Source organism: Eubalaena glacialis, chromosome 2 (assembly GCF_028564815.1).
Source record: "Eubalaena glacialis isolate mEubGla1 chromosome 2, mEubGla1.1.hap2.+ XY, whole genome shotgun sequence".
Classification (NCBI taxonomy): domain Eukaryota; kingdom Metazoa; phylum Chordata; class Mammalia; order Artiodactyla; family Balaenidae; genus Eubalaena; species Eubalaena glacialis.
Window position 1 is genome coordinate 8,583,471 of NC_083717.1, and position 25,223 is coordinate 8,608,693.

General features: G+C 48.8%; 1 protein-coding gene across 7 annotated transcripts in view; it reads left to right on the forward strand.

The window, feature by feature from the left end:
- The window catches only part of FRMD4A (FERM domain containing 4A), a 338,180-nt gene that overhangs the window by 253,638 nt on the left and 59,319 nt on the right, over positions 1–25,223 (forward strand). For all 7 annotated transcript variants that reach the window (XM_061178281.1, XM_061178328.1, XM_061178300.1 and 4 more), the window contains 3 exons: positions 13,316–13,392; positions 18,494–18,632; positions 24,460–24,601. In XM_061178281.1, the coding sequence (XP_061034264.1) occupies positions 13,316–13,392; positions 18,494–18,632; positions 24,460–24,601 (358 nt within the window). The remainder of the gene's footprint in view (positions 1–13,315; positions 13,393–18,493; positions 18,633–24,459; positions 24,602–25,223) is intronic.

The following is a 25,223-nucleotide window of genomic DNA, read 5'->3' on the forward strand; positions in this document are numbered from 1 at the left end:
GGCCCCCTTGAGACTGACGAGCTTCTAAATAACTCACAGAAACAGACTCCCACTACTCGGGGCGCCCCATTGACCTTGGGTGCAATCTGCAGATGCAAATCAAAACCCAGTGCTGTTGTTGGATCTCCGTCCTGAGTAGAGGCACCTCCAGAATCCCCGCCCACTCCAGTGAGCCCTGAGCCAGTCGTAGCTTAAGAGTTGATGGGTTTTCTCTGGCTTAAAAACCAAAGACTTGGCCAGGTTAACAAGAACATCGACCACCTGGGACTCAAAAAGGCACATTTCTTCTATCTCCCACCGTTCTTTTAAAAGCGTTCTTCCCTAGAGGGAAACGCAGGCAGCCCGTGACTTCTCTGATCACTCCCAGGTAATACAGAGTCATGCAGTCGCTTTAAGCAGCAAAGTTAATTTTATTAAGAAATGAGAGCGTCCGGTCCTTGATAAGAACCAAAGTTCCAAACTTGGTCTAAAGTTAAATCCTGCCCCCTCTCCCAGCTGGACTGCCTCAATCTCCCCGTCAGCTCCTCTGAGGGCAGCTAGCAGCCCACTTCTCGTGACTTAGATGTCAGCAGGAGCCAGGGGCAGTCTTAGGTGGCCCTTAACTTCAGGAGACACCTGTCAAGCTCTCCAGGCCACCCTAGCGAACCTTTTCTCACTAGGTTTGCAGAAGGCATCCTCCACGTCCCCCTCTCTGGGTCAGGGAAACTGACAGCACACCTCTCTCCCTCTCAAATCCTCCCTCAGTTTCCACCTTCCTAAACACTTCATACTGCAATGGAGGGTGAGAGGTTTCAGAGTCACATAAACAGTAATGTTTTTTAAATGTAAAAAGAAAAAAAAAAGTTTAATTGTGATAAAGTATGCATAACACAAAATTTACCATTGGAACCACTGGTTAGTGGTTAAGTATTAGGTATATTCCCACTGTTGTGCAACCCATCTCCAGAACGTTTTCTTTGTGCAAAACTGAAGCTGTCTCCGTGAAACAATGATTCCCCAGCCCTAGCGCCCGGCAACCAGCATTCTACTTCCCTCTCTATGGATTTGATTCCTCTAGAGATCTCATATAACTGGAATCATAGAGTATATTTATTTTTGTGACCATAGGGTTTTAATATCCAAACCAGGACACTTTTGAGAATGGAAGAGGGCACTGGTTAATGATGACACCCCAGCGTCAGGCAAACCCGGGCTGCCCCAAGCAAACCAGGGCACATGGTGGCCTCTCGAACCAGGGTGGTGACCCATGAAACGGGCTCTTGGCCCTTTTGTTTGTTTGGTTTTTGCCTGTCTTACTGGGTGGTCTGCTCACTACTCACTTTAATGAGATCGATCATCGTAAAGCCTCGGCCAGTACATCACTATCATATCCTGTGGCTCTGGCTGTGCAGTGGTGGCATCACGCACCGATGGCATAACTCCTGGCCAACTGTGCTGAGTTAAGAACTGGGGCAGCCCCAGAGAGCCCCGGCCAGTGAACCTGTAGACCATCCTGGCACCCCGGTCTTTCTGGCATTCGCAACAGGTGTTTCTGATGCTTCATGGGGATTTGAAAGATTCCTCGTCAATCCTGAGAATCTTTCTGGAAAGTGTACACGAGCATTGAGTGTGGTCCGTGGGCAGACCCAGAGCAGACCCAGCCTCCTTGTGATGGGTGCCCCTGTTCTGGCCTTTTATTAGGAGGTCGAAGAGCCAGGGGAGCTCCAGATGCCCGTCTCTCCAGGCCTCCCAGACCGTAAACCAGCCCCCAGCCCTACCTGTAACAAGGATCAGGAGTCACAGCTGAGTGAATGGCCTGTGCACGGGCGTGCACATGTATATATCTTTACTGATACATATTGAGCTGATGCTTGGAGCTGTGAGGGTTGAAAAACCATCTGAAACCCGGTCCCTGGCCAGATTGCTCACATGGCAGTGGTGGATAACACCCCCCAGAGGTGCCTCAGCCATGACAGCCCAAAGCAGTCAGGCTGGAGGTCAGTTGGCTCCAACAGAGCCCACCCCAGGGGACCCGAGAGGAGAGCTCTATAGGAGGACCATCCGACCAGGGGGAGTGGGGGGCTGCTTATGGAGAAGGGGCAGCCCTGGGATTAGGGGGCTTTAGCCTGGACTGCTGGCTCCTTTTAAGTAATTAGTTTTACTGAGTTTTAACCAAAGAGCATCTTCTGATTTATGGTTAATGCAGAGTAGGATTTACCAGTCAAAACAGTGGAAAGGCCTCAAGGGAGCTCTTGACTACTCCCCATTTCTCCCCAAGCCCCACGAACCTACTTTTCTCTCTGGTCTTGCCTATTCCAGACATTTAGTATAAATGGAATCATAGAATTTGTGGCCTTTTGTGCTTGGCTTCTTTGATTTAGAATAATGTATTCAAGGTTCATCCATGTTGTAGCATGAATCAGAACTTCATTCCTCTTTATGGCTAAATAAGATTCCATCATTCCCTGTTAACTTCAGCATTTTCTGCACTAACATAGCAAACACACACACACACACACACACACACACACGGTGCCTTGGGTTTTTGCACTTCCTGTGTTCCCTCACATGGGTGTACGGCTTTGCCCCAGTTTCCTTCTGGTATCCACTCAGCTGTCACTTCGGTGAAGGCTTCCCCGACCGCTTTATAAACAGTGACAACCCCTGTCCTAGCCTCCTCAGAACCTGCTACCCTCTAACTTCCTCACTGTATAGTTCTCTTATTTGCCTACCTGGCCCCTCACAAAAATATGCAGAGGCTTTTGTCTGTTTTTTCTCTATTGCATGCCTGCTGGTAGCGCAGTGCCTGACCCATGATAGATGATAAATACTGGTTAAATGAACAAAAGCAGCCAGAGCAGAATATCTACTAGCTTGTTGGAAGCTACCACTAATTTTGAGGTCATCTCCATGTATATGTGTGTAGTGGCCTCAGAGATAGGATAGTGTAGCTCCTATAAGGAAGGGTTGGAGAAAGCGCCACGTGAAAGGCCAGACGTCTGTAAAGAAAGGGAGGGAGGAGGGAGGCATGAGAGCTTTTTACAGCTTAGATTTGTTGATTGGGGGAAAAAAAGCATAAAATTTCCCCCGCAGTCCATCTAGACTGTCTCTTGATTTTATTTTTTGTCTCTTGGAGCGAAAGTACCCAAATTGCTACTAGTAACTATATGTCGAAAGTGAATTGCAGGAGGACACAGACCACTGAACTATTCCAGTTCATCTGGATGCCTTTTCCTGCTTAGAAGCAGGAAATGTTAGGCTGAGAAACCCTGCTTGTTGAATCCAGTCACCTTTGCTTTGTCTCAGGGAATCTTAGCTTGTTTCTGCTGAGCCATACGATACTTAAGGAGCTCTGTGAGATTTTTTTTTTTTTTTTTAATGAGCATGATTCAGAGGGGAAACCCGGGCTGAACTGATCTTCCTGAAGTGTGAACCTATTTAATACTAAACCCTAGCACAGCCAGAACGGTGTCAAGCTCTCACTCCCAGCGCCTGCAGGTAGGGCTGGGGTACTCTTACCAGGAGGGTCCTGCTCTGGATCATGCCTGTCAAAGAGCCCTAAGCCAATCGAGGCAGTTTCTAAGCAGAATGGCATGAAGAGTCACTCCAGGTCTGTACTAGGATGCCAGCTCGAGCCCTTGAGCTCCTGGAGACCGTAACTTCCCCCATTCACTTCGGAGGAGAGTTGAATTCAGACAGAACTACCAGAAGAAGGAAGGGCTGTGGTTCCTGGGTTGCAGCTCTCGGGCTGGCCCTCACTGCCACTTCCCTGTTGCCATATCCTGTGCAGTTTAGAAATGTATTAACAAGATGTGCAGGTTCAAGGGCTGGTGGTTCCTCATGGCATGGAAGTTACCTGAATTTTGAGCACTTAGGGGTTCAAATACCATCTCCCACCATTTATCATCTGTGTGACTTGGAGAAAGTAACTTAACCTCTCTGAACTTTGGTTTCCATAATACCTACCTCATAGAGCTTTTCATTCATTCACTTAGTCACTCAAGAATTACTGAATGTCTAATATGCCCCAGGCATTGTGTTAGGTGCCAGGAAAATACCCTCAACAAGCCTGGAGTCGGGTAGGAAAGATAACTGAGTAAAAAAGATGTTTGTGACACAGGATGCGAATTGCTTGGCAGAGGGTAGTACATGAATCTCTGGGAGAACTAGCCCAGGTTAGGGCTGTTAAGTCGGGGTGGGGGGGGTTGGGGACAGCAGTCATGGAAAGAAAGTGGTTTAGGGCAGGCTGCTGAGAAGTATCCATTTCCTCCTCTGCCCTCACCCCTTCTCCCCCAAATTCACACTTCCCCACATTGACCTGCCCACTTCAGGATTCCTCTAGGAAGATGGAACAAGGGCAGAGCTTGAAATAGGAGCAGTCCTCCTGGGAAGACAGAAATTCTAGAATTTCTGTCCTTACCTCTAAGAAAACATCCCCTCATGTTTCTTCTTTCTGGGAAGGCTAAAAGGTGGAGCAGATACAGAACTGCTTAGTAAGAGGAACCCGAGAGAGAGAGAGATGACCAAAGTCAACCAGGGTGCCAGCTGCAGAGATGGCGGCTTACCGCCAGCCTCCCTGCTCCTGCTGGCTGCGGCCACCATCACAGAGCAGCCGGCTAGAGCGCACGTGGTCTCGGCAGTAGTGTGACTCGCCGAGCAAGCCTCCCAGCCCTGGCCCCGTGCCTCTCCGTCCTCCACACCGCCTGAGACACTTTCCAACCAGGAGAGCCTGGAGTTCACACCTGCCGTCTCCGCAGCAGTGGTCTGCCCCTCTCCTGGTACCCACAGCAACCAGGATCTGCAAGACCTTCCCCTCCCTAGGAGGATGAGCCAACCCTTGAAGCACTGGGTAGTTTAAAGTGCACACAAGCTGCTCTTAAATAATTATCCCCATAGAGCCCTTGCTAGTTGACTAATTTTTTTTTTTAACTTTTGTTTCCCAGATAACACAGTGTAACAGAGTATTGTCATTTCTTTTTTTTTTTTTTAAGCTTGATTAAGCAGGGGTTTAGTTATGATTGTTTACCTTTATTTATGTAGAGCTCGTTGCCAATCCATTCTTCTGCATTCTACCCCATCTCTCACGGATTCAGCCAGCCCCCATCAGGGTCTCACTGTGATGCCACACCTCTGGGCAGGGCCACCAGGTGTAAGACAACTGATAACTGCCAACTCCTCTCCCCCCGCAAAAAAAATATAGAAAAATACAGGTTTCCCCAAAGTCTGTCCTCCAAAGTAGTCAAAACAAAGACCCTTACAGCAATCCAAGAAGAGATGTTTGCCATTGCAAGTGGAATGGCCCATCATAATTCCCTGCCCGAGATGGACCAACTACTTCTCAGACTAATTCCCTCTTTGAAGCATCCCATTCACTGAAGTCTTCACGGGTGTGATTAGCCTTGAAGTTTTTTTTTTTAAAGGAAAGGCTGGAGCCCAGAGAAGTGAAGCCACACCAAACTGGGCCACCATGCTCATTGCTAGAAAAACCAAAGCTGGACTCAGGTAACGTGAATCCCTGGCCAGCTTCTCCCTTTGGATACTAACTCGCATCCATCCCCCAGAGGCACACGGAGGAGGGAAGAAAATTCCATCAGGAGGCCAAGGATAAGAAAGGAAAAACACTTTCAGCTTCTCTTGAAAGATTTTACGTTTGCCAAAGCTTTATGGTCAGGTTCTTCCCCAAGAAAAGCCAAAATACACACAAGAAAATGATACAGAGAGATACCCCCTAGGGAGAAAATTAAAAGGAAATTGCGTCCAGTGGGGACAAATAAAATGGCCTGTTTTCTCCGGAGGCCTGTTAAATATCTGTGGATCTTCTTTCCCTCTGTCTTCCCTTAGTAACGACTCTGAAGCCAAAGGAAGCTAAAAGGTTTTTGATGGGTTAAAAAGAGGCCATCCATTAAAGGGTCAAGGCCCAGCGCTCTGGGCATCTGTCACTGAGTTAACCAATCAATTGAGAGCTCCTGTGGTCTGACACTGAGGAGTAGGCAGCCGGCCGGAAGAACATCTTGATTCCATTAGGTCTGGCTGTGCAGAAAAATTAGCTGTTGTTTTCTTTGCCGGGTTATGTGGTCCTCTTGGAAGAAAGTGGAAGCCAGGGAGCCCTCCTTCAACGCAGGTCCTGAGGACACTGGTAGGCTCACTTTGTGAGCTAATAGTCTTTGGACATAGATTGCCTGTCTTGGAGGCTCTGATTTGCATCCCAGTCTGGCCCATTCAGGGTACTGCTGAGCTGTATCACAGGAGGGTACTTTCCTCTCAGGGTGAATATTGTGAGATTAGAAGTCATAGCAGGGAGACTTCCCTGGTGGTCCAGTGGTTAGGACTCCGTGCTTCCACTGCAGGGGGCACCGGTTTGATCCCTTGTCAGGGCACTAAGTTCCCGCAAGGCGAGTGGCCAAAAAACGTCATAGCAGGAAAGTGGTCCAAACTGACTCTGGTCAAAATTGTGGTGGACCCAGGAATTGACTGGAGAAGGATTGGAAGCAAAGAATCCGAAGAGAATACGTCGAACACCAACTCCAGTGGATGAAGGAGAAGCTGGGTTAGGCTTACGCTTGCATCGTGAAAAATCCAAGGAACAAAAAACATTTTTTAAAATGCCCATGGCACCATATTAGCCATCTTTTTTTTTAAAAAAAAAAAAGCACAAACCTGTGCTTTGGGCTACGTGTTCAAAGTAATCAGAACTTTTTTTTACATGAAGAGTGGCGTGTGAATGGTGGCAGGAAGAGAGCATAATGGCTGCTATTTGAGTGCTAACTGCATACTGGGCTCCACTTGAAGCACTTTGTATGTATTAGTTCATTAATACAGCAGCCCTGTGAAAGTAAAACTGGTGTTGTTTGGAGTTGTATTTCAAAGACGAGAAAAAGACACAAAGAAATTTCATTGCCAAGGATACACAGCCAGCAAGTGGCAGACAGTGTGACTTGGAAAACCGTGCTTTTAATCAGGAGAACAATCTGCTCCTTTATCTGCAGGTTCCACATCTGTGGATTCAACCAACTGCAAATCGAAAATATTCAGAAATAATTTTTAAATTCCAGAAAGTTCCAAAAAGCAAAACTTGAATTTGCTGCGTGCCAGCAACTATTTACATAGCATTTACATTGTATTCGGTATTGTAAGTAACCTAGGGATGATTTAAAGTGTACGGGAGGATGCGTGTGGGGTATATGCAAACACCACTCCATTTTATATAAGGGACTTGAGCATCCTCAGATTTTAGTATTCGAGGAAGGTCCTGGAACCAAGCTCCTGAGGATGCCGAGGGACAACGGTATTCTGTACTGTCTCCCATAAGTAGGAAATGTTTAAAACAAGCTACTTTGGAATTTAAAAATAAAGAGTAGCAGGGTGGCATTCCAAGGATTTACAATGCTGACCTTCAACCCGTGCTTAGGAGGCAGGAATGCCCACACACATGCCCCTCCTTATGCGGAAAAGGAAGCCAAGATAAAGAGCGACTTACAAAGTCAGGACTGTCACTGAGGCCTCCTGATTTCCAAGTCAGAGTTCTCATCGCTAAAAACGATGAACCGAAACCCAGGAGACTCTCAGCGATGGTCATGAATATTGATTCTGAAACAGAAGCACGAGACCTATCTTCATAAGCTGGTGGGGTGCCTCCCTAGAGTTTTAAAAGCCTGGTACAGAAACTATAGATGGTTTTAAACTCCATCATGAAGTTAGTTCCTATATCATGGATACAGTCTGCTTTGTGTATGTCGCATCCTCCCAACTAGGTTGTAGGCGCCTTACACATATAAACATATGTGAGGCGTCATCTCCTTTCTCTGTCCTATTAGCATAGGTTCATGCAAAGTAGACGTCACAACTTGAATATTTGGAAGAGGAATGGGGATTGGTTGTTACCTAAACCCCCAGCGCCTTGTTTCTCTCTTTTTTGAGCATAAGGTAAAATGTATTGAATACCCATGCAACCGATATAAAAACCTCTGACATATGGTGTTAACACGCTAAAAACAGCGCTGCTTCTGTTGTTCCCTAGAATTAGTTCTTGCGTGACAGTAAAGCCTCATCAGGGGACACCTGATAAAATTCTCTGAACGTGCAGGCTTGGGGTTTCTGTGTTGTGCTCCCATTTTAATTCAAGTCCATCCTGTTGGGGTTGAGTGATTCCTTTTGTCCTGTATCCCTCACGATGTGTGGCAGCTCATTTTTATTCGCTGAAGTGCATAAATACACCTGGAGATGAGTGAGTGACAGCCCTACTTCTAGAGGGTGAACAGAGCAGAAATGAAATCAGGAAGTGGGTTTTTTTAGTTGGTATGTTTCATCCTGAGTTCGGAGGTTATTCCTGGCTGTGAGTCTGATTCTTCTTACGAGAGAACTTGCTGGTGTTTGGAAGGCAGGCAGCCAAGAGCCTTTGGAGAAGTGATCACTTCAAGATCGGCTCGAAACAACTCTGTTCTTGCTCATCGTCGCGTCCTCCTGGTGTGTTAGAAAGAGCCCAGGACAGAAGTCCCAAGAGTGGGCCCGGCATCAATTACTTATTTAACCTCTGCCCCCCACCCCGGGCTTGCTTTATCTGTGGGAGATGGGGACTGGCCAGATGGCCGCCGGGATTCAGTATAATGGTCCCTCTAGAAGCAGCAGGAAGTTACTCAGAGAGAGGTCATTAAGAGGCTTGGTGACTCAGCCTCAGAGACAGGAGGAAGACGAGGCTCCCCCAAGTCCTGGTCAAGAATCAGAGCCACTAGAGCGGGCTTCCTCTCAAGCCTTTATTTCCGCCTCATTCCGAGAGCTCACCCACCACCCCACGTGCTGTGCTAGCGCCCAGTAAACACTGGCTGTGGAGGAAGTCTCAGGGATCCAAGGCCCCTCTGCCTGTCCCCGCTGTGCCTTCACCCACTGAGAAAGAACAGGACATGAGTCCTTATTGGCCCTGACCTTCAGCGTGCACAGGATGTGGGAATCTGGCAGAGCAGCTAATAGGATCCAGTAACCTGGTCCTGCTCGTTAAGTGTTTTTAGTGCATCCTGCTGTGCTCAGGGCTCAAAGGCTCTATTTATTAGCCACTCTTGTCTGCTTTCCGTGGATAAACGTTTCCCATCTCCTCTTTTATACATTATGACATTGGGGCCCGGAAAGGGGAAGTGGAGGGGCTATGATCACTTGGGAATCACACATCTGGGTCAGAAGCCACGAATCCACATCCAGGACCAGCCACGGTCCCAGCCATGGCGACAGGCACGCTCTCGATGAAACCGCTTCTGGGTGGTTTCTCTATGTTTTTGTTTTCCAGGCAAGGCCAAATTATTAAGGCTGTTCTTAATCATGATTCTTGTTGTTTGTTAGTCCCTGATGGAAAGCTACGGATACTGAGGCATCTCTGTGTGGAAAACCAGAAGAACCCAGGTCTCTGAGACAAGAAAGGAGTGATATGTATTATCGTTTACAGCCTGTAAAGGAAAGAAAATCCAGTGTGTAGGATGGAAAAGATGTGGCTTTATACTTCCTACCTAGAGTCACATTGCTGCTTGTTTGTAAAAATCATTCCACTCATAAAGTTAACCATCCATTAGTGAGTAAGAACTGTTCCCACTAATTGGGGGACCTATGGGGAAAGGAACAAGTTAGAGGTTAGAGTAATGGGCCAGGTGCCCTTGATTCCTATTTCTGGTTCCTTCACTGACTTGCTGTGTGGCCCTCGGCATTTTCCTCTAATTTCTCTGGGCCTCGTTTTCCCCAAGAAGAAAATTTCCCACTTGGTCTTCTTGGGGGGATGCTAAAAGATCAAAGAAGAGACATCTGCTTTTTAAAGATGCCCAGATGAAGTGCATTAGAAAGGCCTTTTTCATAGGTATTAATAAGCCCTTTGATTACGGATAGACCGTGTGTTTGAGCTTTTAGGTACCTCCTTGGGCAGAATTGGCCATAGAAATTAGGCAAAATCCTAAGGGCTCTAGCCCAGTTGTAACCATCATTGTGTGTCCGGCGAGTCTTTATGGGGTGTCTTTAGCTGGTGATGATGGGTTATGATGGCTGCACTGAGCCCGGGAGGCTCCCCTGAAGTGACACAGACGATCAGGGGCCGTCCCCAAACCAGCACATCGGAGCCCAGTGTACCCTGTTCATAAAGGGAGGCCCGGTCAAGCGTCTGCTCTTTATCTGCTTGCTGTTCAACTCTGCCAGCGTCAGAGGGGAGGGTTTGGTACGTAGGGTCCCTGTGCCCACCATCAGCCCACCTTGGTGCATGGGGGCATTCAGCTGCCTTCATCCGCCTGTTCCCCAACACCTCCTGTCTCCCCAAAGTGGGGGGAAAAGGACAAGGCCATTGTTACCTCGTGAGCACCTCCTCTTGGGTTCCTGGGACCTTCCTGTCCTGGAAAACTGCCCTCTTTCCCTCCCTCCCTTCCCAATATTTCATTTGAAAAAAAAAAAAAATCCCTGCCTAGAGCAAACATGAGGCAAAGCCACTGCTCTACCCCCTGTTGGAAATGTCTACAGACAGTACATCCTCCTGGGGAGATGCCAGGAGCCAGGCTGTCAGGGTTCAGTGCCGAGAGAGCAGGAATCTGGGCAGGGGCAGCAGGTGGAAGGGCCACAACAGAGCCCGGGTGGTTTTGTTTCGGTCCTTGGCAGACATGAGGCTCTCCACACCAGCAGCATCGGGGAGCACTTCCGGGGAAGGCCCGGCGTGTATTCTGTTTTGCAAAAAGTCGGGGAGGGAGGAGTTGCCAGGGAATGCCCCGCTCCCTGAGTGTTGGGCTTTGGGGTTTTTCACCAGGTGGGGGGGCTTCCGACCCAAGGCCCAAGAGAGGTGCTCGCAAGCACACCCACAAAGAGAAAGCTTGTGGAGGTCTGCCCATCAGATGCACCTTCCCCCAAGTGCTGCCCAGCCCAGGACAGCGCCTGTGGCATTAGCACCGGTCAGGACCAGTGACATAATCTGCAGGCCCGGGACAGAATGAAAATGCAGGGCCCATTGATAAGTCTTATTGAGAATTTCAAGATGGAGACAGTAGAACGTTAAAACCAAGCACGGGGCCCTCAGGTCACACACCTGTGAAGCGGGTCCTGGCCAGGGCTCTGCCTTACCTGGGCAGGTGGATGCAGCACAGGGGCTGCGGGTCCCCCTCAGGGACGAGCCATCTACCACTCACCCCTCTCTTCAGAGGAAAGGGGGAGGACAGGGCACTAAATCTGTACACTTCCTTGAAGATTTCCAGGATGCAGATCATCAACCTTTATTGTCTTAAACCCTGACAACAGGGCTTGAGTTTAAAAAAAAAAACTTAAGAATTATTTCGGTCGTTCTGGAGTTAATCTCCTTTATTCGCCAGGATTTGGGAGAAGTAAGAACAACTAGGAATTGCACTGAGATCCGAGTTCATTGAGCATTTACTTTGTACCGGTACCGTGCCGAGGATCTGTTGCCTCTACCTTAGAGGAGCGTTATTGCCATTTTACAGACGGGAAAACTGAGGCTGAAGGAAATGCAGTCACTTGCCTAAGGTCACACAGTTTGGATATAGGGGAGTCAGGATTCAAACGGATGCAGTCGGAGTCCAAAGCATGTGTCTGGCCACGTTGTTCTGTGTACTACCTCCAGGTTATAAGGTTAAGGAGCTGTAAGTTCCGGTGCTTTTGTGTCTGTAGCTAAGTTCAGGTGGACCATCTGCATATATCTAACAATGGGGGGGTCAGAGAGGAAATTTTCACATTTCACTGAGGGATTTAGCAGAGCAGAGCATCAGATAAGAGCATAAGACTCAGACCTGGGACTCAAGTAATGGACTACACAGGTGGCATTTCATCTGTGATCTGACACAAGGCTATCTGAGCTCATGTAGGACTTGCTTTCCTTGGAACTGACCTGAAAGGAGAAAAAGAAGTACAGTTTTCCTTGGACTTCAGAGCAAAATGTACTCTGAGCTGGGAACAAAAGAGGTAGCTCTGGAATCAGAAAAAAGACATGTCCTCCTCCCTATTAGTCAGACAAAATAATTGTAAAATTCTGCAGAGCAGGTTGTGAGAAGCATGCAGCCATTCTAGAAACAGTTTTTATTCCAGCCCAGTTTGACAAAGGGGCGAAGTCCTCTGGCCAAGCCGCGAGGAGCCGTGTCCTGGGTAGAGCAGGGTCAGGTGGCTGGGACACAGAAATTGTCATCTTTAAGGAGAAAATGTGAGCAGATCAGAGAGGGTCAGGGGCCCCCGTTGAGAGGATGCTGGGTCTAGGATGAGACCCTAAAAAGCATTTGCCTTAACCGAGTGAGTGAAGAAAGGGAGGATCAGGGGAGGAATCAGCCTCTCCCAGGATGAAACTCTGACCCTTCTTTGGGCTCAATAAACTCAGATTCTCAGTCTCTACAAGGGGCTACAGTATGCATCAAATATAACTATGAATGTTACGGGCATAACTTGAACCTCTTTTGACATTTCTCAGAGAGTTTAAGTAACTTTCTTTTTCATCCAGTGAAAGAACCCCCTTCCCGAGTAATGCTGCAGCCTTGATTACTCCCAAACATCTTAGTTAACAGGGGCACTCGTCCCAGGAGGAATGTCCACCAGGGCCAGAGGGGCCCATCAGGCAGTGCCAGGAACTCTGTTTAGCGCCCACTGTTCAGAACTGCCTTAATTTCGCTCTCTGCCTCCCTGAGCGCAGCAAGCTCCTGGCTGCAGTGTCCTGCCAGCCCCAGGACTCCTGATATTCTTTGTGCTGCAGAAAGAAGCCGGGCTTGACAGGCTCATATTGTTATCTTGAGTTGCCCGCCCCCAAATAGAGTCCTAGCAGCCCCCCGCCCTTGTCGGGGAAGCTTCCCCAGGCGCCCCAGATCACCAGGGCGAGCTGGGCTCTTACACATTCATGGGCAGGAAGTAGAGTCCCGAGGGGAGGCTGGGAATGTGACCGCCTTCCCAGTTCGGCCCTGGAGGGAGGAAGCTCGGTTCCGCATGCAGGCAGATGGCTACTGCTCCCTCCCTCCGCCAGCCCGCCCTCCTCTCCCCCCACCTCCCCCTCTCCTTGGAGGGAAAAGTCTGCAGAGCTGGGAACTGTCTTGGAGAATTCAACAAAGGCCAAGCAGAGCCGGGGAACCACTTGAAAAGAACTTGTTTTGTTCCCGTTGAGAAGCCTGCAGGAAAATCCACAGCCACATTGCTGGGATTTTGAACTGAAGAGCAGCGCGCGTGTGTGCGTGTGTGTGTGTGTGCGTGTGTGTGTCAAGCAAGAGGCACAGGAGGTGCAAACAACTGTACTGTTTCAGCTTTGATAAGGAAACTGCCAGCTGTAAGTTCAGCCGCAGAGGGAGGACTACAGCCGTGAACCGCCCACTCTTGAACTTCAACTGCATTGTTTTCTGTCCAGATATTCCAATGGAGGCAGTTGGAAAACCTGTATTTCAGAGAGAAGAAGTTTTCTGTGGAAGTTCATGACCCACGCAGGTAAGCTAGACAAGTCCTTTTCTTCTGGGGGCATGTGGCCTCGCCGGCATATTACTTATATTACTATTTCTGCTGTCACTGTTCATGTTAATTTGGGGGGGGAAGAGGATGGTTGATCGGAAGAATAGAGTTCAAATAAGACAGCAGAGCTTTGTTTTGTTCTATGTGTTGAGAAATACAGTGGGTTCGTGTGTGTGTGTGCGCGCGCGTGTGTGTGAAATTAGCAGTTCCACGGTCATCTCATCTGGCTACACGTATTATTTGCTCATACGCGTGGAGTTGTCTTTACAAGCCGGGGCATTTTAGGAAAGACTTGTAGCACTTCGGAACAATCACCAAATTAAAGGAAGCGGTGGTCTGAGTCCTTCTAGGAAGTTTCTGCCAGAGGAGAGTCTGAAGGATGGCTTGTCAGAGCTTCTGAGAACGTGTCAGGTTGAAGAGTCAACAGCAGAACGAACCTACGGCGGAAAGAGTTGTGCTAAATTGTTTCATTCCGTGAGCTGTGATTTTAGGGTGTTTGCCGTGGTGGGTAGATGTGAAAGAAATACAAGTCTTTTTCTCTCCACCTCACATTGTATCCCAGGGGGCACTCGGGTCAAAGTCAATGCTCTCCAAGTCCAATGCCAAACAATAGGGTCCCATTTTGGAATGCAGCAAGCCTGGCGTGGAAGGTTCTCGGGGCAGCATGTACCGTGGCTTTTCCTCTCTTTGTCTGCTAGTCCTAGAGTTATAGGCAGCCCAGAAGTGGCAGCAAAATTCCCTAAAAACAGACCTAACGCTCAAGGATAAATCGCTTTCGATAGGTCCAAAAGCAGACTTAGAACAAGAAGGTAGCCCTGGGAAGACAGTGGAAAGATCAGGCCCTGTGGAGGAGAAGGTGTAGATGTTAGGTGCTGTCCGTACCCCAGCAGCCCTGGTTCGGGAAAGAGGGGCTGTTGGCATCAGTCCCTCACACACATGGCTTCTGGGCACTCAGACAAGCCGAGGTGCCTCCCAGAAAGTTCTGAGCATGAGAATAAGATTTTGCCCCATCAGAGGATGAGGCTTGTGGGGTGATGTCCGTTCCTGCAGCCAGTGATAACCCAGGAGGACTGCTGTGCCGTTTGCCTGGCCACGTAATCTGCGTGAAACAGAACTCCCCCCAACACCCCATGGTTACCATGCAACAGGCAAGCGGAGAACATCTTAGAGATTCGTGTCTCGTTGTCAGGTGATGATAGAGAGCGTTGGCAGTATAACAGCCTGTGCAGCGTTTTTCAGGGTCCTGTGATGAAGGGTCTCAGGATCCAGAGACCCTGTCTCTGCAGAGCAGGAATGCATTGATTCAGGCCAGGCAGGGGGGCAAGAGATGCTGAAAGTAATGTCCCAGAATGAATGTTGCCACAGTGGGTCAGATGCAGAAAGCAAATGATTGACAAAATAAAGCCTGGAGATTGGATGGTCTAAGAAGCTGAGCGTAGGACTAGACAGACTCTCCAGGCCTGTGCTCTGTTGGGAATTCTGCTAATGCAGAGGCACCTTGGACGCATCCTGGAGTGAGTGGGCGGCGGGTGTGTGTGTGTGTGTGTGTGTGTGTGTGTGTGTGTGTGTGTGTACTCGTCGTGTTCTTTCTGTGTCTGGGTCTATTGTCCTATTCGTGATGTAATACTAAATTCCCTTCCCTTTCCCAAGACCCAGGGATATTGGAAACAGTCCAAACCTCATGTTACTATCATGTGGGCTTTTAGCCTATTAAATGAAAGTGATCAATCTCACATTTGTTGAGTAGCTCCTATGTCCAGGCACAGTTACGTGTCCTGGGGTATAGAAGGAAGCCCTGAAAGAACTTCTAGCACAGTTGGAGAGACAGAAGAAGGAACTTGATGTTTATTAAGTGTTTACTATGCACAGTCACTGTTCTAAACACTTGGATAGTTATCTCATTGGGTCCTCGCTATACCCCCAGAAAATAGGTACTAGTATTCCTGTTCTACTTGGGAAACAGGCACAGAAGAAGCAGAGTGACCGGCTCCAGGTTACAAAAAGCTAGTTAAGGGGTAAAGGCAGGATATGAACCCAGGGAGTCTGGCTCCAAAGCTTATGTGACTTACCGCCATGCTATACACAGACAGCGGGTACCAAGTGCCAGATGGCACAGCCTATAAATGCTGAAGGTGGCCAGGCTGGTCTGGGGAGGCTTCTTGTGAAGGAGAAATCTTAGCTAAGGATGTAAAGCTCAAGGTGGGCCCTCAGGGGGATAAAGATGTCGGGCAGGTGGGCCTAAGAGAGAAGTGCAGGAGCCAGAGGCAGGCCGAGCACAGAACGTGAGCACGTCCCCTCAAGGAAAGCAGTCCTTTGTCGGCCTAGAGACACGCAGGGAGAGGCGAGGGGAGACGAGGAGAGGCCAGGGACGTGGCTTCCTTGACGGCAGCGGTGGAAACCCAGGTTGACAATGCCTTTAAAGGCACCTTTTCCAAATGCTCACCAGGTCAGGCAAAGGGGATTGTTCCAGGTTAGCTACTTAGTTTAGTGGCCAAACCAAAGCTCCAACCCCGTCTTCTGGGGGGTTGGAGCCCCACCTGGCGCTGCAGTAAGCACCCCTCTGCGGCCTCCTGGCCCTGCTCCAGTTAAACATGTCATCCTGCTGCTGTTGCCTTGTTTATTTGAACACAGAAGAGCCGTCTAATCAACTGTACTGTGTTGGGATGGTTCAGGGGTCATCCCCTCCCCCAAACCAGGAAGGAAGCCAGGACCCAAGTTATAGGATGGCAAGTGTGGTGCAGAATCGTGTCCTGAAGATGGATGTCCTGGGACACTGCGAGGACAGGGCATGGCTCGGCTGTCCCAGAAGATGCTTCCAGATTTGCTCTCCTGCACCGGTGTCCTAATCGATGCCCAGCGTTGTTTCTGCGGTTCTCTGGGCTTGGCACATATTCCGTTTCTAAGGTTTTGGCAAAGCAGAAGAGTCGGTGGGGTGGGAAGAGCCTGAAGCAAGCAGTGTAGAGAAGAGATAAATTCATAATCAAGCAGGAGAAACACTCTGAGAGCATCTGATTTAGGTGCTCCTGGGAACTCCCAGACCAGCCAGCCTCTTCCCTCCCCTCCGCTGCCTTACCTGAAAAACACACCTAGCCTGGCACTGCTCTCACTACCGCCCCTGAAATACATTTCAAGTTACTTTTCCTTTCCAATTCACCTTTTCTGGGAGAAAAAAAAAAGAATTTACTCCCAGGATCAGCCATTGCCATGGAAGCCAGAGTGAGTATTCAGATCAGTTTGTTTTACGCGTGCAGAGACCATGGGGGTTTCCTCCTCACTCTCTTGCTGGCTCCTTTGCCATTATTTTTAATTGTGTGTTCCTTTGTGAGCTGGCATTTTCTCTTAACTTTAGTTATAACCAAAGGGAAGAATAATACTCTGCTTAGAATCAGTAGCATTAACGAACCACCAGACTTGAATTCTTCCTTAAAAGTGGGTCTGGAGAACACCTACTGTTAAATCTTGAGCCCCCAGGGGAAGGTGATCAGAGCAGCTTCTAATCTCCTTCAAGGGGAAACTTGCCCTGAAAATAATGTGATTATTCACAAGTCCTGACTATCCCAAGGTTCATCCAAATGAGATAGCTCAATCTTGAACACACATTGTTCTTCTGATGTGCACATAAGATACCCCAAACCTCACCCCACTGTCCCATCACCTTGCCCTACATACACACACACACACGCACACACACACACATGTATGGAAACACATTCTCAGATTTCTCTTGCAAAATCGTACCCATCCTATAAAGTATACTTCACTGAGAACATAATCATATAACTCTTTTTCCCCTTGATTCCATTAATGTGATGAATTATGTTGGGACCGTTCTTTCCCACCTTCAATTTAAAGTCGGACTGCCTCTCTGCTCCGTGCATATGTCCTCCACATCTCCTACACAGATGTGTATGTGGACATGGGTGGTGGGTCGGCATTGGCCGGGCTCATTTCTTTCTGCCTTTCCTCTCCTGATTCTTTATACCCGACCTGCCCTCTGAATATATTTGAAATTGATAACCAACTTTCGAGGAAGATGGCGTGAGAGTAATGTAAGGAGCCCTGATTGCCTTAGATGCTGTGGCAATTAGAAGAGAATTTACTCATCCTTCACCATAGGCAGCTTTGCCTGGTTAATAAAGGACATTGTCAAAGGCTTTTCCTGTCTCTGAAGTTTGTCTTGGCCCAGTGCCAGGAGCTGAAGATCAGAAAAGACTGTCCCGTGACCTAGAATGACCCGTCTGATTCCAGACAAGGCAGAGGCTTAGCCAAATTCTGAACCCTAAGGAGCCAGTAAATCAAAAGATTAGCATGATTCACGGTAGCCAAGATATGGAAACAACCTAAGTGTCCATTGATGGATGAACAGATAAAGAAATTGTGGTGTATATTCACAACAGAATATCATTCAACCTTAAAAAAAAAAAAAAAAGAAGATCCTGCCATTTACAACAACATGGATGGACCTGGAGGGTATTATGAAGTGAAATAAAGCAGACACAGAAAGACAAGAACTGCATGATCTTACTTACAGGTGGAATCTAAAAGAGTCACAGAGGCAGAGAGTAGAACAAGAGTTACCAGGGACGCGGAAGTAGGGGAAATGGAGAGAGATGCTGGTCCAAGGGTATACAAAGTGCTAGTTATGTAGGATGAATAAGCCTAGAGATTTAATGTACAGCCTGGTGACTGTAGTGAATAACACTGTATTATATACTGGAAATTGGCTAAGAGTGGACTTCAGGTGCTTTCATCACACACACACACACGCACACACGATGGTAACTGTGTGAGGAGAGGAAATGTTCTTTAGCTTGACTGCAGTGATCACTTCACTGTGTATATGTATCAGTACATCAAATCATCATGTTTTGTACCTTAAATAGAATCAACTTTTATTTAAAGAATAGAATGAAAAGATGGGCTCCACCAGCCAGTTCCGTGTGTGCGTGCACACGTGCTAATCTGTTACCTTTATGCCGGAGCTTTTAGGACCCAGTGGGTTCTCGGTAGAAGCTGTTGACGGAGGATCATAGCGCCTCATTGTACGCGTGTTCGACCCTTCTGATTCTTGCTCTCCCAGGGCTTCAGTGACGAGGAGGACGTTTGGACACAGCGGCATCGCAGTGCACACGTGGTACGCGTGTCCGGCACTGATCAAGTCCATCTGGGCCATGGCCATTAGCCAACACCAGTTCTATCTGGACAGAAAGCAGAGTAAGGTAAGTCCCTTTCCTGGGGCTGGGAGGGCGTCTGACCAGACCAGACCTTTCCCTGAGCTGTGAGCGGACGAGGGCCCTTGTCTGGATCTTGTAGCTGGGGGGTTAGGAGTTGGGTGGCTGAGGAGGCCCTGCATCCCTTGCTCTGAGATGTGCACAGGTGAGACTGGCCTTTTAGGACCATAGGAGGCAGCTCCTGAGATCAGCTCTTGAAGAGAACAACATGTCCTCAGCGACTTGGTCAACCACGGTCAGAGCCACTCAGACCATTTGCTGCAGCCAAGTAGGGCCCTTTTGAGGAATTCCCCCCGTGCTTTTGAACCTCAGGAGCCTCTCGTGGAAGTCAGCAGTCAAGTCCTTTTGGGTGTGTAAACAGTGGCATATCGTTTTCCTTTTGAGGGAAAAAAAAAAAGGAACCATTCGCAACTAATAGACACCACCTAACTGTTGAGGATAATTGCTGTGAAAACCCTCCAGGCTTTTCCAACTGCCAACTCCATTTCTTAAAAATGCAAAACCGGATACATTATAATAATAATTTTTTAAAAAAGGCAACAAGTCTGTTTCCCTAAGGTAGACCTGGAGCCTCAGGCCGTAGGAAACAGTCATCCTCCAAGGGAGGTTTGACCCAGCCCCAGTTCAGACACACACATGGGCGCGGTGGGAAAATGACGTCTCCTTGGTTCACACACAGCTTATATCAACCCTCTGCCCCCTCTTCCCCCAGCCTTGTCTGCGTGCTTCCCTTGCCTTCCCCGCACAAGCCACTCCCATTCATTACCCCTCAGGTGAAGAGCCATATCAAGATGGGCTCTGCATCTTTCTCAGGATCCTGCTGGCTTGGGCCAGGTGGGGAGTGGAATACAGAGCTTCAAGAGGGAGATCGACCTTGGCCCCTGGTCTAGTCAGTACCACCACCTGTGGGAGGTTTTATCCCATCCCGTGCGTCCTAGAGAGGGGAGGAAGTGGCAGGACCCTGGGCTTACTGGGCCCAAGATTTACTGGATTGGTGCCCTTTTGGATGCTTGTGGCTTCCTCTTTTGCCTTATTTTCCTTCTGAGGGGAGTTGTTCTTTCCCTGGCTTGCGGGGAGGATTGGAAGGAGAGAGTTGGGATTGAGTGGGAGGTAAGAGAAAGATAGTAAGAAAACAGGATAGGAAGAAAGCAAACAATCCCTCAAGTCATAATTCAGTTTCAATCACAGCCTTTCCCATGTAGGAGTCACGTTCTCCTTTGTAACACATTTTCTCTTCTCCTAAGTCTTCTTCCTCCCCCCCTCCCTGTTTTGGTCATTTTCGGGGGGTGAATGGGCACAGGGCAGAATATTTTTGTTGCCAGGAATAATGAGAGTATTCTGCATCACTCCTGGTGATGGTGGGCATTGGCACAGGAATTTGAGGCCCGATTAGATCCAAAGAAACGGGGCCAGAATCTTTTGACTCATCCTTTAGATTGAGACAGTGGTTGGGTGGCAGTGTTTTGCCCTCCAGTGGCAGGAGCTGGAGGTCAAAACCTGAGAACATTGATTCCATCCTCCGTATTGTTTGGCAGTGCGTCATGAGGAGTAGAGAGTCTGGCAACCCACCTGAACCCCACTGCCAATTCCTCTTGCGGGCAGACCCTACACGCACTGATTTTGAATGGGGAAAAGAAAAAGCCTATCTCACTCTAAGGATGGTATATTAGCTGTTAGAACTCCTCCTCCCTGTGCTGGCTTTTTACATTAGAGGATCTATGGGGTAACGCAGGAGGCCCATCCTTAGGGCTCGGCAACCCTGCTCTCAAAGATGGTCTTACTCTGCAGCTGGAGAAGCGTTATTCAGCAGGCTTACAGATCAACCCATTGATGTAACAAGTAAACCTCAAAAAGTAACTATCAAAGATCACTTATTAACAAGAAGTGTCTTTCAAGAGACCAAACCAAATGCTCACAGCAATAGGGAACTTTCAGCTCGGCCACCCCTGGGGGACTGAAGGAAATGCACCTACTCCCAGCCGCAGGAGAATTTTCCCCAAATAAACTCTGAATGTTCATAGTGCTCCGGAGCCCATGTATTTCTTGTTGGAACTGGTTGCTCAGCCTGTCGTGACTGGTGAGGAACAAGGTCCCCCATAGGGAAGTCCAAGGACTCTGCCTTCCAGTTCTCTGACCCCGGGCAAGTCTTTCCTCGCTCCTGCTTGCTTTCCACAGTTAGAGAACAGCAAAGGAAATTCCTGACCAGAATCACTGATCAGTCCAGTGACACGGTGTTGGTGAAGTTGCTTTAGGAGATGTGTGCCATCTGTCACTATTATCGTTACTAATCCAACATACTGTTCCCTGGCCGACACGTGTGTGTAAAGTTTAAATTCTCTAAAAGTTCCCCCAAATTAAATCAGAGATGATAAAATTCACCTTAGGAATTGTGTTACAACACCTTTAATTTCTGGAATGTTCTTCAGACAACAGTGATGTGACCCATCTCCAGTGGGCTGGATGGTTCGGGGTGAGTGATGGCTGGCAGGCCTGGAATGAAGTGTTTTCAAATATTTCTGAACAGCCAGTGTTGGCTGGCATACTGGCCATTGCTTCACACTCTACTGTATCAGGCCATGCCAACCATTCCTTTCTCTGAAGTGCTTCAGCAAAGCCCAGGCCTCCCGAGGGATGCTCATGAACCCCAGAAACAAGTGCAATCTAGTGGTTGGAGCCAGCAGGGGTGGGTAGCTGAGAAGTCTAGTGTCCTTCCCCTGGCACTTGGTTATTTTCTTCTTTCAGGGTCCTAGTGTAAATCACTTAAGAAAATCTCTCTCTCCTTGTACCTCTCTCTCTCTCTCTCTCTCTCTCTCTCTCTCTCTCTCTCTCTCTCTCACACACACACACACACGACACACACACACACACACATGACACACACACACGCCCGCCCTCCCACCCACCCTCCATCACCAAAGACAGGGCAGAAAGAGGCCGTATTGGTTCCTTTCTGGCAGCTCATTCGGAATGAGAGGCTGTGCTGGCATCAGTCACATTTGGTAAATTATATCCGCTGACCCCAAAGATCAGAAATGTTGTCAGCTAGATCCTGCCAACATACGTACCCCAGAGCCAAGGAATGTCTTGTGGAGTTCGGAGGAAAATACTTGAAAGCTTAAATTGTTTAGTCACTGTTCCTCTGAATTCAGATTGAGAACTTGTTGAGTTGGCCCCCAGTCCAAACATCTTTCCTTCTTCTTAATCTTTTTTTTTTTTTTCCTGATCCAGTCTGCTATTCTTCATTACATCTAGATCAAAAGCCAAGTGAAAGCATGTCAGGAGCCAATTAAACCTTGCTTACAGAATACCCATAATATTTAGTACAGCAAGACCCTCCGAGCAAAACATCCAAAACTTTGGAGACTCTTTTGCTTGGGCACAAAGACTTGACTTTATAAGGAGAGAATCTCCCCATCAATTCATCTCCTCTTAGTGGTCTCTCTCCACCTGGTCTATTCAGTCATTGTGATATTTCCATTCTAGAGAGAAGCCAGTAATTTCCTAAGACTCTAGTCTCCCTTGGGAAGCGTATCTGTTGTCCCTTTTCTGTATTTTGTTTCCTGCCTCCGAGATTGGTGTGGCAGGGCTGGAGGTGGGGTGGGGACAGGTCTTCCTTGAGATTAATGAGATCCCCCAAAATCTCCAGTTGAGTCATTCATTGAACCTCACTTAGCAAATTCCTGCCAGGCCCTGATTTATATCCTATTCCTATTCCAGTGTCACTGGCCTTGATGTCTAGCATCTAATTTTGTCCTGATATCACACCTCCGTGGTGTGGGTTTTAACAGCTCCATTTTACAAACAGGGATCTCAGTATCAGAGAGGTTGAAAATCAAGGTCAAACTGTGATTCACTGGGAAGAGCCAAGATTTCAGTCCAGATCTTTCTTACTTCAGAGCCCAGGTCCTTCAGCAGGCTGAAGTGGTCTGTGTCTTCATGAGTTATTCTTGCATAACGGCAAGCGTGGGCTTCTCTTGGTAAAGCCTGGGCCTTGGTAAAGGAGTAGTGCTGAAAGAAAGAAAGTGATGGATTGTGCTTTCTGTGCTTTGCTCAGAGGATAAAACTCAGCCAGGTGGATGCAACTGATATACTGTGTCAAAATGAAGCAGAGGCGCTCCTGCTTTCTGCTACAAGCCAGAAAACCCTGCGAGGGGCTGGCAGCTGGGATTATATTATGAGCAAGGAAGCCCTCACCCCAGGAAGGCAGCCTGGTTCTGAAGGCAGGGACAAAAGTTGAGGTCAGAGAGGAGACATCAGTCAAGGAAGGACCAGTGAGATAGAAGAGGGTAAGGAGGAAAATGGGTCACACCCGGTGAACAAAACAAGCAGAAAGTCTCAGCATTTCCTCTGCCCCTCAGACTCTCATCTCATTCACGTGAACAAAGTACTTGGTGGTCAGAAGTCATTGTCTTTCACCAATTTTGGCATCAACACGGAGGCCAGAGGAAGGGCAGGTCCTCAGGGTTCAGACAGACCCTGCTGGACCACTGTGGGCACCTGGGCTCAGGATGTGAATAAGAGGGAGCCGGGCACTGGTCTGCCCATCCTCCGTGGCTTCTCCTGTGTGGCGGACAGACCTAGTCTCACACCAGTGAACACACATCAAAACCTCAGTTGGGACCCTCAGCTGGCTCCATCCATGCATCCCTGCCTAATCACCAGTGGCCACAGAAAGATCAGCACATGTACAGGTTATACTAGGATTTATAGTTGTTTTCCAAAAGTCCGCAGTGCAGCGAAAGCCGCTTCCTGAAGCATTGTCACAAATTGATTTCTTGAAGAAGGAAAAAAAAAAAAAAACGTCCAACACATGCGGGGCACACGCAAACCCACCTCTGCCTCCCAAGGTGGGAACTAGAGCAGAAAGCTTCGCTGCAAACAGTTGATTTTAGGAACGTAATCGTGAATGCAGAGTCCTTTTCAAATTGCTCTAACTTGCTGTTACTGTTCGACAAAGTGGGCCAGTTAATTTGTAGAATAAATGGAGTGGACTTTTAAGCATAATCTGAAGACTTTGGCTCATATGTTTAGGTACCAAAATAGAAGCAAAGCACCGTGTCAGGTGCCCCCTTGGTGGGAACCGAGCATCCAGATGAGCATTTGTTCCAGAAGCCCTTACACACCACGCTTACACACCACGCTTGCAGGCTGACAGTGTGGTCACTTCCCAACCCTCTAAGTTTTCATGGCTCCGTGGCTAATAATTTAAGAGTTTAAACCACCTTAGAATTTACTGGAACTTCATAGATTTGCTTCAGACATCTCTTAAATCATTCACAAAGCTGAAAATTATTTTTTTCCTCCTTTTAAGCACAAAATCACGTAAAATTGCTACTGTTCGTTGAGAGCTATGTGGAGGCGGAAGGGAGGGAAGGAGAGGGGGAGGGGAGGGGTGGAGGGAGGCCTTCACTTGCCGTACTTCTTTTGACCCTAACAGAACCTTGAGTGGTAGGTGGTGCTTTCCCTGTTTTATACTTGGGAGTAATGAGGCTCCGTGAGGTTAAGTCCTTCCCCAAATCAGGACTCCACCGAGGTCTATCTGACTCCGAAGTCCACACTTGTAAGCCCTGTATATACAGCCTGTGGGATAACAGGCTTCGAAATTCCTCGCCGTGTCACCTCTGGAGGCTTATCTGCTCCCACCGGGAAGCTTCAGGGGATGAGCCATGGGCCCTGGGGACACAGACAGAAAAATGCGGCAGTTCGCAGGCCGTGAGGCCGTTTGCTAGATCTCGGGAAGACAGGCGGGCGAGCGTGTCCTGGCTGGGAGGGGAGCGTCCCCCGTCTAACCTGTCCAACCCGGTGGTCTTTCTAGTCGAAGATCCATGCCGCCCGCAGCCTGAGCGAGATCGCCATCGACCTGACGGAGACGGGGACGCTGAAGACGTCCAAGCTGGCCAACATGGGCAGCAAGGGCAAGATCATCAGCGGCAGCAGCGGCAGCCTGCTGTCCTCAGGTGAGCGGCGTCCCCCGCGGACCCCCGAGAGGGGCCCTCGGGGGGGGGGGGGGGGGGCGTGCTCCGAGGAGGCGGGGCTGAGCCGCTGGCTCTCACGTCCTGAGCAAGGTTTGCGGCCCAACGCGGATCCGAGGAAACGGCCAAGAGTATGATCGCGTGGAAGCAGGGGAGGGGGAGAAGCGGCAGTAGAGCCTCACGGTGTGGGAAGGCCACCTAAGTGCCTTCGAGTAGCCCCCAGTGCTGATGGCTGAGCGGCAGGAATGCCGGCTCCAAGGACGGAAGGCGCAGGCTGCCTGTGTGTCACTCAAGGAGAATTAGACGAGGAGGGGCTGAAGGTCAGGGTCGTGGTGCTTGCTGAGTGACCTACAGTCTGTTCCCGGGGGACTTCTCGAGGCTTTCCAAAGTACAGAAAACCCTTGATCGTTTGGAAGGGAGAGACCTGTCGCAGAGTGTGGTCTGGTGCGCTTTGAAAGGGAGGGTCAGGGGATCTGATTGCCGTCTGTTTCTGCGGGGGCCCTGGGTCGTTTGTCTTGAGGTGTCGGGAGGGGCAGAAATGCCCCGAGGTTTGAGATGGGGCTGGACTTCAGGAGGAGGGATGCCATTGGCTGGAGTGACAGGAAGG